This window comes from Urocampus carinirostris, chromosome 10 (assembly GCF_059441175.1).
Source record: "Urocampus carinirostris isolate Australia breed hairy pipefish chromosome 10, RoL_Ucar_1.0, whole genome shotgun sequence".
Lineage (NCBI taxonomy): Eukaryota > Metazoa > Chordata > Actinopteri > Syngnathiformes > Syngnathidae > Urocampus > Urocampus carinirostris.
The window spans coordinates 7,125,035-7,144,420 of record NC_142358.1 but is presented as its reverse complement, the minus strand read 5'-3'; the positions used below and the strand labels follow the sequence as shown (position 1 = coordinate 7,144,420).

General features: G+C 38.1%; 1 protein-coding gene across 1 annotated transcript in view; it reads right to left on the bottom strand.

Annotated features, from left to right (window-relative positions):
- The window catches only part of ppm1lb (protein phosphatase, Mg2+/Mn2+ dependent, 1Lb), a 74,213-nt gene that overhangs the window by 17,317 nt on the left and 37,510 nt on the right, over positions 1–19,386 (bottom strand). Inside the window, exon 2 of the mRNA XM_088346537.1 lies at positions 7,102–7,306. Within this exon, the coding sequence (XP_088202663.1) occupies positions 7,102–7,306 (205 nt within the window). The remainder of the gene's footprint in view (positions 1–7,101; positions 7,307–19,386) is intronic.

The following is a 19,386-nucleotide window of genomic DNA, read 5'->3' as shown; positions in this document are numbered from 1 at the left end:
GCACTTTCAAATAATGGTACAGCAAAAACAAATTCTCCAAAACTCATACGTCTCTGAGATGCCAGTCTGCTATTTATCAACGTCAGATAAAATGCTGGTCGTCTATCGGTTTATATTATGTTATTGGCTGATATACGTCCAACAATGCCTTTCTCCTAACGCAGTTTAGTACCTCATGTGTTCCGTTCAAACTCCGTGCAGGTCGGCGGGACAAAACAGGATTTTTTGTACGGTATTTATTTGGTGTAGGAAGAAGCAAAAACACGATAACCATGGAAACAAAGCTTGCGATTATTAAGAAATACGAAGGAGTCGCGCAGGAAAAGGGCCCTAAAACGACCGCTGATCGGGACAGTTATTAAGCAATTAAAGCAAGAAAATATTCTCAGGGCATGACAATCTTCACAAGTGGAAGATTTTAAAATCAGTATTCATTGGAATCTGCAAATTCCTCCCACTTGTGCATCAATCTGTTACTCCACCAGACCAGCTCAAGTGATTTCACACCAAAGGTAAATGTAATTTATTTTTCCTTTACATGTACAGTATATGCATTGATAATCTTATTTAATTGTAAGCATCTATATTGCGCAAAAGTAGCACTTGTTATATAATACTTTGTTATTTTTACTTTTTTGTTTGGTAGCCGTGTTTTGGGGATAATTACCATAGGTTCCAAGGGCAATTTCCATCTCAGGACAGATTATTACTCTTTTTTTCCTTTTTCACCTTCAGCTTTCATCACAGCCTTCACAAATCTCAGACAACTCATGTTGTGTGTCAAAATTCGTGATCTGACACACACAAGGTTCACACGTCACCTCAAGGTTAGCATTTGATGCATACCACACTTCGCCAAGGTGATGGTTCCCGAAACAACCTCAATCTTACGGACGTTCCATTAAAGCCTCGTCGCTCTTATCATCGCTTGCAGTTTGCTGATAAAAAGGGGGCAGCGGGTTTGGGGGGCAAGCCCGGGATTAAACATGTAACCCCCAGTTACAAAGTGAGCTAGAAATAAATACATAAAAAGATAATTTAAAAAATATATAAAATTTGGTTGGAAACATTGTATTATATATTTTGTCAAATATCAAAATTAGATCAATATAAAATATTCGACTTAGTGAACAACAATGTTATTCCCTGTCCTAGTAAAGTTTTGTTAAAAAAAAAACAAAAAAACAGACATAGCACATAACACGTCTTTCATCACTGCAGGCGGAACATGCATGCCAGCGTAGCATAACTTATTATCAATAGCAATCGTTAGTAACTTGGAAAACCAGATCATTTTTTTTAAACAAAGCCTTTGTCTTGACTTCACCCAGTAAAAAGACGAACAGATGAATTTTTTAAACTAAACTGAACTATTGATGAGTAAACAACAGTTGAACACTTTTTTCAAAATACTCGTTTCCAAGAAAAACTGCTTTTTGTATAAGAATGCATTTCAAGCAGAACTTTCACTTTGGTGCTTTTTTTCATTTGTGATAACTCCAATATCTAAACAATGCTTTTTATAACAAGGGCAGTTTGTTTGCAAAATAACATTTCAGTGAGAGAACACAGAGCTTATGAGTGAATGATGCATGAACTTTGCAAGAAGTGGGGACTCCTCGATGTGTTGACAAAGATCTGATCAAAACCATTCCTGCCATTTAGTGGTGATTCATCATCCTGAAATTATTCCCAGAGGCTTGATACTTACTGGTGAGCAGCATCAGAATTTTTTCAAATAAAACAAAAAAAAAACATTTTCATGTTTTGGTACTCAGGAACAATGCTTCTGAAAACATAATTATACATTTGTTTTTTTTTTAAATAAAACAAAAAAATATTTTTACGTTTTGGCATTCAAGGACAATGCCTTTGAAAACATATTTATGCATCATGACACTGTATGAATTAACAACTTTGGATTTTTCATCTAACCTCTCAAAACAAATACAATTATAATTTTACTGTAAATTATGCTAAATTTTATCTTGTCCATTATTCATTGAATCATTTGTCATTGTCTGGTGCTTCCTCAATTGACTTACCACTTATTAAACTTAGAACTAGTCCAGTAGCTTTTCTTCCCTCTGTCGGATAGCACAGGTGCTACAGTAAGATAGGGGGGGGGGGGTAGTCTTCCAGCGAGACCCCCCTGGCTGTTTCAATTTAATTCCTGATTGCACCGAAGGATAGAGTGCTGTGAAATTAGCCATGATTGGAAGAATGAGCAACAATTACCTGATCTGCAGTTGCCCTCACGCCCCCAATGACGCCGAAATGCTAATACATTTCTCTTCTAAACAAGCAGTAGCTTTCGCCTCCTTAACTCACAGCCAGTAAGCTTGCAAAATAGTTTTAATCTTAATCAGGAACGGATCTAATGTGAAAATTTCCAGGAAACGAAAGACCTTTTTGGGAAAAATTCAGCATCCATATGAGAGATAGATTCCATTGGAAATCATCGTAAACGTGATTAAAATGTACTATCACAATAAGCATAGAACCACTCGCGGAATCAATAAGACAAAATGAGCAAATAAGGGGGATATTAGATGAAGGAGGAACAGAACATAAAATATAATTGTTTGCAGATAAACTGTTGGTAATGCTGAAAGAACCTTCGTTATCAATACCACCACTGTTGGAGAACCTTAAAATATATGGAGAAGTAGCTGGGTATTTAAATAATGAGAGCAAATCGGTAGCAATGATCATATCAGGAAAATGTCCAACAGATGTGATTGAAAGATTTGATTTCAAATGGACAAATAAAGGGTTTAAATATTTGGGGGTGACTACTGTATTACACCACATTCCACACAGCTGTTTGATGCAAATTATGGAATGTTGATAAAAGAAATAAGGAGAGATTTCGAAAGATGGGAAATTTTGCCCTTAAGCCTTATCGGAAGGATAGAAACAATTAGAATGAACATATTACCAAGACTATTATTTCTGTTTCAATCTCTTCCTATTCTGATCCCGGCATCCACATTTAAAATGTTAAATAAATTGATAACAAAATTCCTGTGGCAAAACAAGAAACCTAGAACAAATAACAAAACCCTGTTAGCTTCTAAAGAAAAAGGGGGCCTAGACCTACCCAATATTAAATACTACTATTGGGCAGCTCAAATTAAAGCACTTATTTTGTGGATTACTACAGACAAAGATATTATATGGGTGGACATGGAGCAGCGATCTTGTCCAAATATGCTTGTGGAATAGTTACCATACATATCAGTCACGAGGTGGAAGAAATTAAAAATCCAGAATGAACGGATTAAGGGAACTATTAAAACCTGGTCAACAATCCCCAAATATTTTAAAATATCACGATCTGTGAACAGGGCTACAAAAATAGCGAAAAACCCAGACTTTAAACCTGGGGTTATGGAGCCCAAAAGTGATTGATGTTGATTACCCAAGTATTCGAAGGACAGGCAATGAAATCATTCGAACAACTCCAACAAGAATTTGACCTACCTAGAAATGATTTTTACAAATATTTGCAACTAAGGTATTACCTCCAGAAACATGATGAATGGGGGAAAATATGAAAGGAGCCTACTAAAGTTGAGGAATTATTAATATAATATTCAAAAGGAAAATCAATAAAGAGGGTTATATCAAAACTATATAAAGCTCTGAGAATGGATCTCAGTAATGATGACATGGTGGCTAAGGAAAAATGGGAACAAGAAACTAATGTAGTGATTAAAGACAACGAATCGGAAAAAACATTGAAAGAGGGACACAAAATAACCAACAGCCCGACATGGTGGGAGTTTGAATGGAAAGTAAAAATGTGATTCTTCAATACACCCTCTATCACTTCAAAATATAAAAATACCTCAAATCTATGTTGGCGTAACTGTGGGGGGGTCGGAGACTTCACGCGTATTTTCTGGAATTGCCCTGTAATATTAAATTTTTGGAGAAGTATCCAGACAGAAATAAAATTAATTATTGGCTGGGAGTTGCGGTTGGACCCAATGGCCTACATAGTAGGAATTTTGCCAGAAGAATTACTGTCTGGTCAACAGAAATATATACTAAAGGTTATGCTTCTGGTAGCAAAAGAAAATGATCACAGTGTCCTGGCTGAAACCACAACCTCCTGACATAAAACAATGGAGAGACAAATTAAAGCAAATGTTCATTATGGAAAAAAATCACTGCAAGACTTCAACTGAAACTCGATCAATATGAGAAAAGATGGAAGCCTATCACACAAATTTTACTTGATGTCTAAACACCTCCCCCCCATTTTTATTTTATTGATTGTATTATATTAACATTTTTTGTTTTTGTTTTTTTGTTTTGTTTTTCTGTTGTTCCTTCTGTTATTCATGGGTGTGTCAAGTGTATATGTTTTGTGTTTGTGTTGATGTATGAAGGTGGAATCAAACCTCTGTCAAAATTTGTGTGAGAAATAAATAGTTATGGCAGCACGGCGGCGCAGTGGTTAGCGCTTGTGCGGCACAGTTCATGTCATGGGAACCTGTCGTGGGTTCAAATCCAGCTCCAGACTTCCTGTGCGGAGTTTGTATGTTCTCCCCGTGCTTGCGTGGGTTTCCTCCGGGCACTCCGGTTTCCTCCCACGTTCCAAAAACATGCATTTCAGGTGAATTGGCCGGTCCAAATTGTCCCTAGGTGTGAATGAGCGAATGAGTTGTCTGTCCCTGTGTGCCCTGCGATTGGCTGGCAACCAGTTCAGGGTGTCCCCTGCCCACTGCCCGGAGATGGCTGGGATGGGCTCCAGCCCCCCCGCGACCCTAATGAGGATAAGCGGTACGGCTGATGAGATGAGATGAGATAAATAGTTATTTTAAAAAAATGTACTATCACCACAGAAATAAATATATATTAAGACTCAATTCAGTAGTTTTGATGGCTCTTATAGAATGATTGTAAACATAATTCAAAGTCCATTCAAAGACTGGAAAAATTGCAGATTTTGGTTTCCAAATTTCCGTTTATGCATTTTTAAAGTGGGTACACCGCTCACATTTCTGCAGAGATTTAAATGTTTCATAGAACATCACTGAAGAAACATCATTTTGACACAATAAAAAGAAGTCTGTCAAGAAAGGCCATGGCATACTAGAAAGATATCCTTTCGTCTGATAAGACAAAGATTCATTTATTTGGCTCAGATGGTGTGAAGCACGTGTGGCAGCAACCAAGTGAGGAGTACAAACATGTTTTTGTCATGTCAAAAGTTAAGCATCGTGTTGGGAATGTCATGGTTTGGGGCTGCATGAGTGTAACTGCAGTTGGTGAGTTGCACTTGATTTAGGAAAACATGAACTCAAGCATTTACTGTGAAAAAGTGGAGCAGAGAATGATCTCCTCCCTTCAGAAACTGGGTTGCAGGGCAGTGCTCCAGCCTGAAAATTACCCCAAATACACTTCTAGGACAACCAAAGCTTTTCTAAAGTGGTTAAGGGCAAAGGGGATGAACTGGTCAGATCTAAACACAATAGAGCATTTTGGGGGGATCCTTAAGCAAAAATTGGACAAGATCTTTAATAGCCCCCAGCTCTGTCATGAAGAAGGAGTGGAAGAACATTCCAGTGGCAATTTGTGAGGCTTTAGTGAAATCCATGGCCATGGAGATTTAGGTGGTTCTGGCAAATCAAGATGGCCACATAAAATATTGAACTTCAGGAACTTTTACTTTAGGGTGTACTCCCATTGGTTACTAGGGATTGAGCTACTAATGGCTATATTTTGAGTTTTTTGTGGGGAAACATACATTTAGACTGCTGTACAGTATACGCTATACACGGACTACCTTTCATTGTGTCAAAGTGATATTTCTTCAGTGTTGTTTAATTTAACATTATGATGAAATCTCTGCAGAAACGTGAGGAATGTACTCACTTTTGTGACATACTGTAGATGGAACAAAGAACCCATTGTGCAGGAAACAGACAAAAGAACCAGGAAAGGTATAGTATAGGGGAGAATGCAAGCGTGATAAAAGGATGGAGAGGTCGACGGTAGTGAGCGCCACAAAGGTTATTCCTCAGGCTTTTACGAGGAACTGTCGCCTATAGAACAGTTTAATTTGCTTCTTCTGCAAGAAGCATGTCATGTGATCCTTCTCCAACCCTGGATTCAAGCAGCTAAAAGATAAACTGCTGACATGGAAGTCACCTGCGAAAAATCTAATCATTATTCACGCTGCGCATTGTTCGAACGGGTAATCCGATTTTAAGCCCCCTCGTCCTCATTTAAGTGAATTATTTCCCCTAATGCCATTATTTTTTTGAAAAGTGCAGATAAAAGCCTAAGTTTTCAGCAGAAATGTCACATTTAAATTGAGTTGTGTAGAGAACTTTCAAGGGATCTCGTTGAATGTTTTCTTTAGAAAACAAGTTTTTTTTTTTTTAAGCAACATTATTCGATTAAAAAGAAAGAAAAACAACCCGCTGTAGCAGTGCAGGAAGAGGATGAATAAAAGCTGAGCAGTCGATACAGAAAATGAACTAAGGCTGTGAACACGTTTTACTACATGACCCGTTTTCCAGTAGATAGCATCGACATCCATTCAAAAAAGAGAAGTCAAACATCAATAACTCATTCACAATGTCTAAAATAAATGACCAAAGTAAAAAACAAATTTGCAAAGGTTGTATTGTTGTAAATTGGTCGTGCCCAAATGGCCACTTTTCCAAACGCCTAAACGTACCCTTGGAAAAAGGGTTAACGTACAATGTTTAGTTTTTCAAATTTTGATCAAATTTGAGAAGGTACCAGGTAAGGCTTCAAGCTATTGTCTCACCTGTTTTCCAGCAGGCATCTGAGTGCAAAAAAGAATCCAGGCGGGCATAAAAGCCACCTATTTCTGTGTGTTCCAACTCAGATTATTCAATGTTCCTAGCACTTGCAGGGATTATTTCAGTAGTGATACCTTAAAAAGAGACGGAAACGGCCATATTCTCCAAAGAGTTCAACAACAGCATTCGATTAACTTTGGGTACGTCTTGGATTAGGATTTTAGGTAAATTTTACAGGATTGTCAAGTGGTTAACCCCAAATATATTTGAGGTGTTTTCTACATTTTCCTAACTAGCAGCCGATGATACTCACCAGCTTCGTTGTATGTGGCAGAGAGCTTCTCCAACATTTCACGGTCTAACTTTAGGATCTGCTGCTCCAGGATGGATGGGTAGGACAAGCCGTCCTTTTTCTCTTCCTTTCCTTTCTCTTTTTCCCTGTCTCGCTCTCGCTCGTAATTCAGCAGTTGCTGGCGTAGCCCCTCTGGTAGGTGAGCTTTTGCATAGTCAGCAGCGGCCTGATAACAAAATGCAGAGAAAGAAATGTTAAGACTCAAATTTAGGAAAACAAACAAAAGCTTAGCAAGTCAAAGTAGGATTTATTTTACTTTTATTTATCACACTGATGCAATTTAAATCAAATTACCATATTTTCCACACTATAAATAATTGCACCGGATTATAGGGCGCAGCCCCAAAAATAGTCAATAGCGATAGAATTTTCATATACTGCATAAGGCGCACGGAATTAAAACTACAGTAAAAGTGCGTGATGCATTAAAAATATGTTAATACATTAAACAAGGTTTGTACTTTTTAAGCACTTTCCTGGCCAATTTACAAATTTCTCCAGTAACCGGCATATTTGTCTGATGCACCTGTAGGGTTTCACATGACAACGCCTTAAAAGGCAATGCCAGCTGCTGTTTGTCACGAAAGGAGAGCAAATGCAATGGTAAAGCGAAGCCACCAGAGCAGGCTTATCAGCGTCACCTTTTTACCACCAAAATAAATATCGGCAAAAAACAATTGACATGTTAACCACTAGAAGTCACTCGAAGACCACCCTAAATGTTTCTCAAAGATAAAACGGTTACCGTATGCAGTATTATTTAATTGTAACCATGCATTTCCAGTTTTACCCGCTTTATTTTCCAGTATATAAAACACACCGGAATATAGTTTGCATTTTCAATTTTCTGGCCTCGTCAAAATTTTTGGGTGCGCCTTATAGTCCAGAAAATGCGGTAATATTAAACACACTGATCAACATATTTGCCAGTGCTACGCTTCAAATATTTGAGGATCTTTTTTGTCACCTTTAACAAATCAAAAATGTTTCAAGTTTCTAGCTCACGGATAAGCAGACTACGGCCCGTGTGCCACATACAGCTCCTTCTGGCTTTTTAATCCAGCCTGCCAAACGAAAATGTTACAAATATAATGATACTATATATAAACGGTTAAATAAAAAGTACTACTACCAAAAATGTGTCGTTTCGTCCCCTGGTGTCCCTTCGGGTGTCTTCCCCCACGTAAAATAGATATTTCATGAAGAATTAATGTGCACTACATTTAAAGTCATCATTCAATAGCTGGTTACATTTGTCTGTTTAATCAACAATATATAGTTTAATACAACTGTAGCATTTTTCTATGCAAGCAGGATATAAAAATAAAATGTCCAGGAGAAATCAACAGATACACAACCGTGAAGCCGGCGTTTGCGTGGATCATTCGTCTCTGTACTACAAGTCCCCCAATTCTTTACGGCATAAAAATATCCCGAATGGGCGAAACGACGGGTTAATTGTGTTAATGTTACTACTTTTTGGGAATTCACTTATAATGGGTGGTTATGGACCGGCTTAATAGTGAAAAGAAAATCGAAGTAATATTTTGTTTTCGTCATATACAGAGAAATTTTAAATTCGATTCCAGAGAATAGACTGAGGTTTCACTGTACCATGACATATGTGATCCATTATTCATAAGTTTTCTAAACATTTTGAAACGGAAAATTACCGTATTTTCCGCACTATAAGGCGCACCTAAAAGTCTTAATATTTTTCAAAAGCTGACCATGCGCCTTATAATACAGTGCGCCTTATAAATGGATCAATATCAAAATTCGCAAGGTCTCGCAACTTACGCAACAGCCGCCGACTCGATTTTCCCCCGAACGTGGAGTAGTCCGCGGTGTATGCTGGGATTTATTTACCGGCGTTTCATTGGCTAACCAATGTGTCAATCATCATTTGAATCGATCGCTATTGGCTAAAGTTATTCGGAGCCTCGGATTGGCTAGAGGGCCAAAACAAACCCTGCAATTGGCCGAAAAAGATGTGTCAATCATCCGTTAAATCGATCGCTATTGGCTGAAGTTATTCGGAGCCTTGGATACGCTAGAGGGCCAAAACAAACCCTGCAATTGGCCGAAAAAGATGTGTCAATCATCCGTTACATCGATCGCTATTGGCTGAAGTTATTCGGAGCCTCGGATACGCTAGAGGGCCAAAACAAACCCTGCAATTGGCCGAAAAAGATGACTGAATAGCAAGCTTGCTAAACAACGCCATAAAGAAACATGTTTCATTAGTCTGTATCTGTAGATATTTTACTCTCCTGGATTTACTACACTCACGGTTTTAAGAAGACCATGATTGCGTATCATTATTGAACGTGAGAACTTAGGTGAGTTATGCGGCTTTATATTTCCCCGGTATCTTGTTTTAGAACGATCTTGATGTTGCTGTGATGAGTTGAGGGAATTAAACTATATTCCAAGTGTTTATTGTCATATGCACAGTAAAGTTGCGAGCGAAAAAGAAAATAGAAACTAAGGAATGGTTGCCATTTCTTGAATTCCAAGACTTTAACCTTCCGAATGATATTTGAAATGACGCATTTAAGTGACATCGTACGGACACCGCATCCGCACATGTCTACGACACGTATTTGCTTCTTTGCAAGCTTTGGGAATGTTAAGGGGGTAATCAGTTTGACTGAATCATCGGACTGTTTTGTCGACGTTCCCATTGTAGCGCCTTATAATCCGGTGCGCCTTATATATGGAAGATATAGGACCAAAAACTATTTTTAGGGGGTGCGCCCTATAACCCGGTGCACCCTATAGTGCGGAAAATACGGTAAATGCTATTAGCAGAGACGCTGTGACGTGTGAATGAGCTGACGGAGCTCCACCAATAAATCCTCCAGTAAGATCACAAAAAAACGTTTGGAAACGTTTCTTCTCATATAGAGCAAATGAGGATGCCGTTCTCTTCCCCTGACTCGGGCAGAATCGGGAAAACGAGCAAGGTCATGAGGTACGTTGGATATGATATGCCACAGACGTGCATCAGGCATATCAACTTTCGTTTGTTCTTTAAGTGCGCGGAGTGGCTGTGAAAATACATGAAGAAGCGTATCTGCTTCTCAAATGATTTGAGTTCATATTACAGACAATGAATCATCAGATCCTCAAGATGCCAAACCTGCTTCTTACACGTTTGTTTCTTCCTCCTTTAACAAAATCTCGTTGTTATGCATTGTAAAAGGGTTCAGATGATTCAGATTTTTTTGGTTTTCCTTTCATACTTATTCAGTTCTCTTAGGCGACCAGAACTAAAAACAGACAAAAAAAAACCTCTGCCGATTACTGCTCTGAACAATAGTCGACCGGGGATAATAGATCGCGGTCACAACTGTGCATTTTCATACTCATGTCAAAAGTGCCTTCTACCCAGTGTTCCCTCTAAGCTGCGCGCCTGCGCAATTGCGCACTGCTCCCACATTCTCAGCGCACAAGAAAATCTAGCCAGCGCACAAAAATGAGGGCTCAAAATTACTAATTAAGAAGCGACTCAAGTCAAAGTTACAGTGCATGAAGGGAAAAATACACGGGTTCCCCTGACGTTGTGTCCTAAATGCGGTATTTTGAAGTCGAGTCGAAGGAAAACGAAGTTGAGTAAAGTTAGTAGAGTTCGTCGGGGAACCGGCTTCTTTGGCTCGGCTCACGAAAAGGAACTGACTCTTTCGGGTCCTAAACGGCTCTTCGGGTTGTTTTTGCTTCTTTAATCCCAACATGACCAAATAATATGTAAAATTATGCACAAAATGACTAGAAGGGGGGAATAGAACAAAAAAGAAAAAAAATACCAAAATGAAAAAGTAGTGAAAAGCTGAGAAAAAAGAAACAAAAGGAAGAGAAAAAAGAAGGAAAAAATTTAGAAAAAAAAAACAGAAAAAAAGAAAAGAAAGAAATGTAGGAAAAAAAGTAAATAGAGAACAAAAAAAAAGTAACAGCTTGGAAAAAATAAACACAATGAGATTTTTTTAAAGGAATTTCAAAGAAAGTAGAAAAAAAACCACGGAAAAAAGAAGAAAAAGTTTGTGTTGCATTCAAAAAATTTCCAATTATATCAAGTGAATCTTGTTGCCAACATTGTACTTCCACTAAAAAATGTGATTAAGTACAGTTCTGTATCTTACAATCGATTAAATAAGCCCCCAAAAATGTTAATATTATGCGACAAAATATATCAGGAAATAAAAAGAAATGGATATCTTGTGAAAGAATTGTAAGAACAAACGACGTTTGTAGGTCGTACAACCTTTGCAATAGTACATGAGTCAATTCATTCAAGAGAGAAAAATAATTTCGCATTGCCGGAAACTCAAGCAAAATGTAACGTGATGTCAAGTTTTGGACATGTTTGATAATTAATTATCTTGCCACACTTGGGATTATGGTTGCTCACTGTTGTTTCAAGCGTTGCTCACCGACTTTGTGTGAACGCTCAGACCCGTGGAAAATTAGAGGGAACATTGCTTCTACCAGTCCCCACTCAAAACTATATGGGATTGGGGATAATAGATCACAGCCAAACGAGGGCAGTTCATTTTAGGCGGAAAATAATAGCAAAAAAAGCCCCCAGACCCGACTATAGTGGGCTCTGCCTGTTCTTGCTCGCAGCAATATAAGATCAAGGATGATAAATTCTGGCTGCAGGTGTGAAGTTCACTTTTGTTGGACAAAAGAGCAAATCTTCAGCCAAATAAAGTATCTTTGCTAAGAAAACTGCACAGAAGCTCGACAATTGCATATTTTTTTGCTACTAAACATCATTTTTTTTGCATGAACCTTGGCTCTGTTTAAGGAAAACAGGTCTAGTTTATCTGACGTAAATTTGAGTTTATGCAGTTTGTCTTAACTGATCCTGGCGTACAATCAGCACCAATGTTTGCCTCACCCTTTGAGTGCATCCGTTTAGAATTCTCAGCATCCCTTCCTGATCGCTTTCGTGGTAACATTGCACCCTCAAAAAATTCCAAGTGTATTATTCCTCTCACTCACTGTTGAAGTAGCTTCATCCTGCAGTTACCATGGAAGGAGCCAGGCAAACTAACAGAGGTCAGGGGTCACAAATAGAACAGGAAGTCCATTGTCCCGGTGCGTCATACCGTGCCAATTAGAGAGCAGTTTAATTGACAGGCCTGTCGACCTAAATAAAATGCTTGTCACAAAGCCCCTCACGCAAGCTCTTAATAGCTCTTCACTTTGCATTATATTTTAGAGGCAGATGGTCGAAATGAGCCCAGGCAGCAGCGAGATTGTTGACTATAAAACAAGAAGGACCAAAGATAACAGAAGGGAGATCGGCGTGCAAGATAAAGAGGATAGCTCAATATTTGGCCACATGCTAGAGTATTTAGAGCTGAAATATTTATTGTGTGCACTTACTTTACAATAACAGCACTATGTTACTTTTCAATGTCTTGTAAGGTGTGTTTAGCTTTTTGTGTATTTTACGAACCGAATTGTACAAGTTTCAAAAAACAACAACAAAACAAACAAATTGTATAACTTTTGTTACGGACATCCATCGATCCATCCATCCATTATCTGCACCGCTTATCCTCAGTAGGGTCGCAGGGTAGCTGGAGCCCATCCCAGCCATCCTCGGGCAGTGGGCAGGGGACACCCTGAACTGGTTGCCAGCCAGTCACAGGGTACACGTTGACAACCAATTTGGAATCCCCAATCAACTCGCAACGCTCACAGGGACAGACTAGTTGCTCGCTCATTCACACTTAGGGACAATTTGGACCGGCCAATTAACCTGACATACATGTTTTTGGAATGTGGGAGGAAACCGGAGTGCCCGGAGGAAGCCCAAGCAAGCCAAGGAGAACATGCAAACTCTAGACAGGTTTGATCTCATGACCTCAGAACTGTGCCGCACATGTGTTAACCGCTGCACCGCCGTGCTGCCCTGTTAGACATTTGTTTCTAGATTCTAAATGGATGATGGGTATGTTTACAAGACAAACATCAGTTTCCACCACCTGAAAAAACATTGAAAATCATACTTCAGAATGGATCGAGAATTTTCTGATTTTAATATTTTCTTCCCCGAGTAGCATTTAAAAGCGCCATGTGAGGTTGAAAGTGTTTTTTGGACAAGTTTATTCTGTTTTTACAATTGGACGAGTGCAAAGAAGATTTAATGGGATGCCAGTTCTTTGTTTTGACTATTACATCATTGTCGCAATTGGCTTATGTTGCTGTTCTTTGAATACAACAGCCTTTAGGACTTATTGAGTGCCTTATAAAATGTAACTTAAAAACAAGGTTATCGCTTGAATATTTACTGTAACTAAACAACCAAGTAGAGATCACTTCCAAACAAGAATACATGGAGAAAAATAAACCACATATCAAACCTGCTGTTGCTGCAAGTGTCCCGGATATGACACTAAAAAATAACCAAGGACTGACACAGTAACCATAACATATTGTGAACAATAAATGTTGTGAATTAAAAAGTGCACATTGCTTGTTTTTTTATAGCTTAAATTTTTATAGTTTGTATAGAAAATGTCTAACTTATCATTTGCTAAGTTCTTGTTGAAAACTATGGGAGATTTGTAGCACTGGCATATCTTTATTCCCCAAGTACTGTGGACTTATTGTACAGTGACAAATGAAATTCCGTCTTACTTGTTAAAACTGCCTTGTGCATTAGTTGATTTTTCAGGTAAGTTTTCCGTTTCAATTTCAGCACACACAGAAAATAAGTGAATTTCCCTTCGGGGATGAATAAAGTATCTATCTATCTATCTATCTACTAGAGTTGTTTCTAACCACAAATAGGCTGCATCCCATTCTTGACACTTTATTCTATTTGCCCTTGTCACTCGGTTTTGCGTGTCCACGTGAAAATGGGATGTGTCCCAATACTCTCAAGACCGAGGGAGAAGTGCCCTCAACCCATGACATAACCACTTCAGATCGAGGGAGGTCGGTACCTCACTTGGAGCGAAGTGACTACCCAGAAGGCTTTCTCAATATCAACAAACATGGCTGGAAGGGAACAGCACAAATGTAAGTAGTTTTCCACAACTATGCATGTATTTGCAACGAAATATATTGAGATATCTTAGTTAGACATAAATGCAATAGAAAATCGTATTTTCGCGTTAAAACATGAACATTGCAAAATCGCTACTTTACGAAGTGCACGAATCTACCGAGGGAGCCACAAAGAAAAAAAAAAACAAAAAAAAAAAACTCTTCACACTCCAAAACGTAGAGTAGGATAACTGCAGAAAATCACGGTTCAGCCTATCCCTGTTTTTATCTTAAACGAGTCGTGCTTTTACATCTACATGGCCATTCGCTAAAGCAGCATAGTCACAATAACGTTCTGGATATATGCGCTTGTTTACTGCACACAATTTCGGGTGTCCTATTTTATTTACGATATGATTCTTTCATGCGAGATCAGAATGCATTAGTTTTCATAATGCATCATGAGTAATGTCTCCAAATTTCAAGTGGAAATACAGATGAAACTAATAACTATCACATTGTCCACTGCCTTCTTTGTAAACACATATTAAATAAACTACTTACCTTATCAAAATGTTGTCCAAATGTGGAGACAATTCTAAAGCATATGTGATGCTGGCCAATAGAAGGCTCTTACAGCCATAAGAATAACATGTCAGGTTTGTGTATCTATTTACTACCAAATAATTATCCAGAACACATCCTATAATTTCCTGTCTCACATCAACTTGTTCAGCATCCTATACACAGTTGTTTTTGTACAATACACCAACATTAAGTAATTCTTGTTTTTTCCACCCAACCTAAAGGCCAATGTAGAACGTCCCGTGGAAGAGCTGGCCACCATCACAGCAACCACACTATCCACACCACCGGGCACGTTGTCGGCCTCTTCCAATCCGGCGCCAAACCCCAAATCACCCAGAAAAAAAAGGAAGCACGATACACTCCTTAACAATTTGAAAGAGGAGTCTGCCAGAGTGAAGAAAAGGCACGAGGAAACTGAGGCCAAAACTGAGCGTTCCCTGATCCTTTTTGGGGAAGCTCGTGGACAAATTTCCAGAACAGTGACATCTCTGCAATGTTTCCCTTTGTTTTATAAAAGGAAAACATTTTATTTTATTAAGAATTCAATGAAGTTCCAGTTTGTGTTTTCCAGTTTTATGGAAGTATTGGTATATTTTTGTTACATTTTGTGACACATTATTTATTTACTATTATGTATTTCGGCCCAATGTGAGTTTGTTTTCCTGAAAGTAAACTATTATTTAACACAGAGTGATTTGTAGTTGTTTTCTGTCCAACAGTCACATAGTTCACACTAGAGGTAAGATCGGGCCAAAAAAAAGCACCCGAGCCCGACGCAGGCCCGAGGGGTATTAAACCCGACCCGGACCGAGCCCGACTAATTAACTGGATTTGCTGGCCCGGCCCGAGGGGGCCCGAAATTACATATTTTATTTATAAGGAAGGGTGATTTATGATAACAAATTAAACCCTGCCTTTTGTTACAACATCTAGGCCTAAGTTAAATAAAACTGTATAAACATTTACATCTTTTATATTTCTGTGTCTGCACTGCAGATGTTACATTAAGCGACAATCTGTCATTGACGTTTTTTTTTTTTTGAGGTAGCGAAAACATTTAAGGGCGTCCGTCATTTTGACGACTTGATCATTGGGCCATAATCCACAGCAGCAGTAGTAGTACGTCCTTAAGATTTTAGCGCAGCACTTTCATTGAGGAGGTGTTGACGTGTTGTGCCCTTTTCCGACTCCTATGCAAATTCCCCCCCCCCTGATCGTATTCTATATAAAACGCTTATTAAAACAATAAAGCGAGCTAATTATAATAATTGGGAGATCCTAGTCTATATAACGCGTTTATTTAAACAATAAAGCGTGATTTTATTCTGCAAATTGCGTTTTTTAACGCGGATGAAAATGTCACCAACGTCAATGTACGCTTCCGACAAAAGCGATCGTATTCTATATAAAACGCTTATTAAAACAATAAAGCGAGCTAATTATAACAATTGGGAGATCCTAGTCTATATAACGCGTTTATTTAAACAATAAAGCGTGATTTTATTCTGCAAATTGCGTTTAACGCGGATGAAAATGTCACCAACGTCAATGTACGCTTCCGACAAAAGCGATCGTATTCTATATAATACGCTTTAAAACAAAATAAAGCGAGCTAATTATAATAATTGGGAGATTCTAGTCTATATAACGCGTTTATTTAAACAATAAAGCGTGATTTTATTCTGCAAATTGCGTTTTTTAACGCGGATGAAAATGTCACCAACGTCAATGTACGCTTCCGACAAAAGCGATCGTATTCTATATAATACGCTTTAAAACAAAATAAAGCGAGCTAATTATAATAATTGGGAGATCCTAGTCTATATAACGCGTTTATTTAAACAATAAAGCGTGATTTTATTCTGCAAATTGCGTTTTTTAACGCGGATGAAAATGTCACCAACGTCAATGTACGCTTCCGACAAAAGCGATCGTATTCTATATAAAACGCTTATTAAAACAATAAAGCGAGCTAATTATAACAATTGGGAGATCCTAGTCTATATAACGCGTTTATTTAAACAATAAAGCGTGATTTTATTCTGCAAATTGCGTTTTTTAACGCGGATGAAAATGTCACCAACGTCAATGTACGCTTCAGACAAAAGCGATCGTATTCTATATAATACGCTTTAAAACAAAATAAAGCGAGCTAATTATAATAATTGGGAGATTCTAGTCTATATAACGCGTTTATTTAAACAATAAAGCGTGATTTTATTCTGCAAATTGCGTTTTTTAACGCGGATGAAAATGTCACCAACGTCAATGTACGCTTCCGACAAAAGCGATCGTATTCTATATAATACGCTTTAAAACAAAATAAAGCGAGCTAATTATAATAATTGGGAGATCCTAGTCTATATAACGCGTTTATTTAAACAATAAAGCGTGATTTTATTCTGCAAATTGCGTTTTTTAACGCGGATGAAAATGTCACCAACGTCAATGTACGCTTCCGACAAAAGCGATCGTATTCTATATAAAACGCTTATTAAAACAATAAAGCGAGCTAATTATAACAATTGGGAGATCCTAGTCTATATAACGCGTTTATTTAAACAATAAAGCGTGATTTTATTCTGCAAATTGCGTTTTTTAACGCGGATGAAAATGTCACCAACGTCAATGTACGCTTCCGACAAAAGCGATCGTATTCTATATAATACGCTTTAAAACAAAATAAAGCGAGCTAATTATAATAATTGGGAGATTCTAGTCTATATAACGCGTTTATTTAAACAATAAAGCGTGATTTTATTCTGCAAATTGCGTTTTTTAACGCGGATGAAAATGTCACCAACGTCAATGTACGCTTCCGACAAAAGCGATCGTATTCTATATAATACGCTTTAAAACAAAATAAAGCGAGCTAATTATAATAATTGGGAGATCCTAGTCTATATAACGCGTTTATTTAAACAATAAAGCGTGATTTTATTCTGCAAATTGCGTTTTTTAACGCGGATGAAAATGTCACCAACGTCAATGTACGCTTCCGACAAAAGCGATCGTATTCTATATAAAACGCTTATTAAAACAATAAAGCGAGCTAATTATAACAATTGGGAGATCCTAGTCTATATAACGCGTTTATTTAAACAATAAAGCGTGATTTTATTCTGCAAATTGCGTTTTTTAACGCGGATGAAAATGTCACCAACGTCAATGTACGCTTCCGACAAAAGCGATCGTATTCTATATAATACGCTTTAAAACAAAATAAAGCGAGCTAATTATAATAATTGGGAGATTCTAGTCTATATAACGCGTTTATTTAAACAATAAAGCGCGATCGTATTTTACAAAATGCGTTTGTTAATGCGGATGGAAAAGTCACCAACGTCACTGTACGCTATGATTTCCGCAATCACAACTAATTGTACACAAATAATATTTATTTGATTTACTATATTCCTTGGTCTAGTATCCATACATAGTTTAAGTATATATTTTTAATGAACATATATTTATAATTATTAATTAATTAAAAAAAAAAAAAAAAAAAAAAAAAGCAGGACCGAACCCGACCCGACCCGACCGTATGACTGACATTTCAGGCCCGACCCGGCCTGAAATTGCCTCGGGTTCGGGCTCGGGCCATAAATCATAGGTCTAGTTCACACTCACATCATTATGAAATAAACCACCAAGGTGTTAATCAAAATAAAGACGTTTATTGAATAGTAATACAGAAAAACACAGGATGCAAATGTGGGTCTGACTTCCAGAGCCTGAAACATGGCTTTTGGGCAATTTATTTCATATTAACTGTGGACAATTCTGTGTACGGTGGATCCGGGAACACTGAAGACCCGTGACACCATACGGTAGGACAGACCGTGGGCCAGCCAGTACACGTAGATCAGGACCTCCAGCCATGGTCCCGTTCCCTCTTCAGCAGCTCCTGCAGGGCCCACATGACCTTCTTGCTCAACCTCAAGTCCTGTATGAGTTCTGACTCCACATTGAACCATAAGCACAGGATAGGAACATTCCTGTCCAACCTGTCCATGCTTATGGGACGGCCACTCTGGAACACGACAGATAAGATAAACAATTTGGACATAAATGTGGGCATAGAAAAGAAAAAGAGCTTTTACTGCGAGGTATGCATCATAAAAAATGTAGAAATTATCTTTTTTTTTATATCCAATGACAACTCTTTTGGATTAAATTCCTTATGAACTAAGGTGTTTGGGTGTGCTTGTGTTTGTTTACTTTTCATCGTGTCACACATTAAAGACCCCTACTATATGTCATAAAATGGCATTAAGATACTAATGAGTAGGTTGTCATTTATGTCTACATAAACATAGGGTATTATGTGAACGTGCGTTGTATGTTAACCTTTACTGTATTTGACCGAACGGGTCATTTTTTTTAATGAGTGGACGTACCTTGTAAAGATGAATCAGTGCTACATAGCGCCGAAGCAGTCTTCAATATCACGCATTTCTCCTCCGTTGATTGGAGACACGGGAAAGGTGATGAGCTTTCAGGCAATCGGTAATAACACAGCTGTAGCGGGCATTTTTAACGTTGCACGAACTCTCCAACTGCCACACCACAGGTTGAGACTCAAGTTGTTTACATGTGACATAGGCCAATACGTCACTGAGGTCTACAGCCAATTCGTATTACGGCCATCTA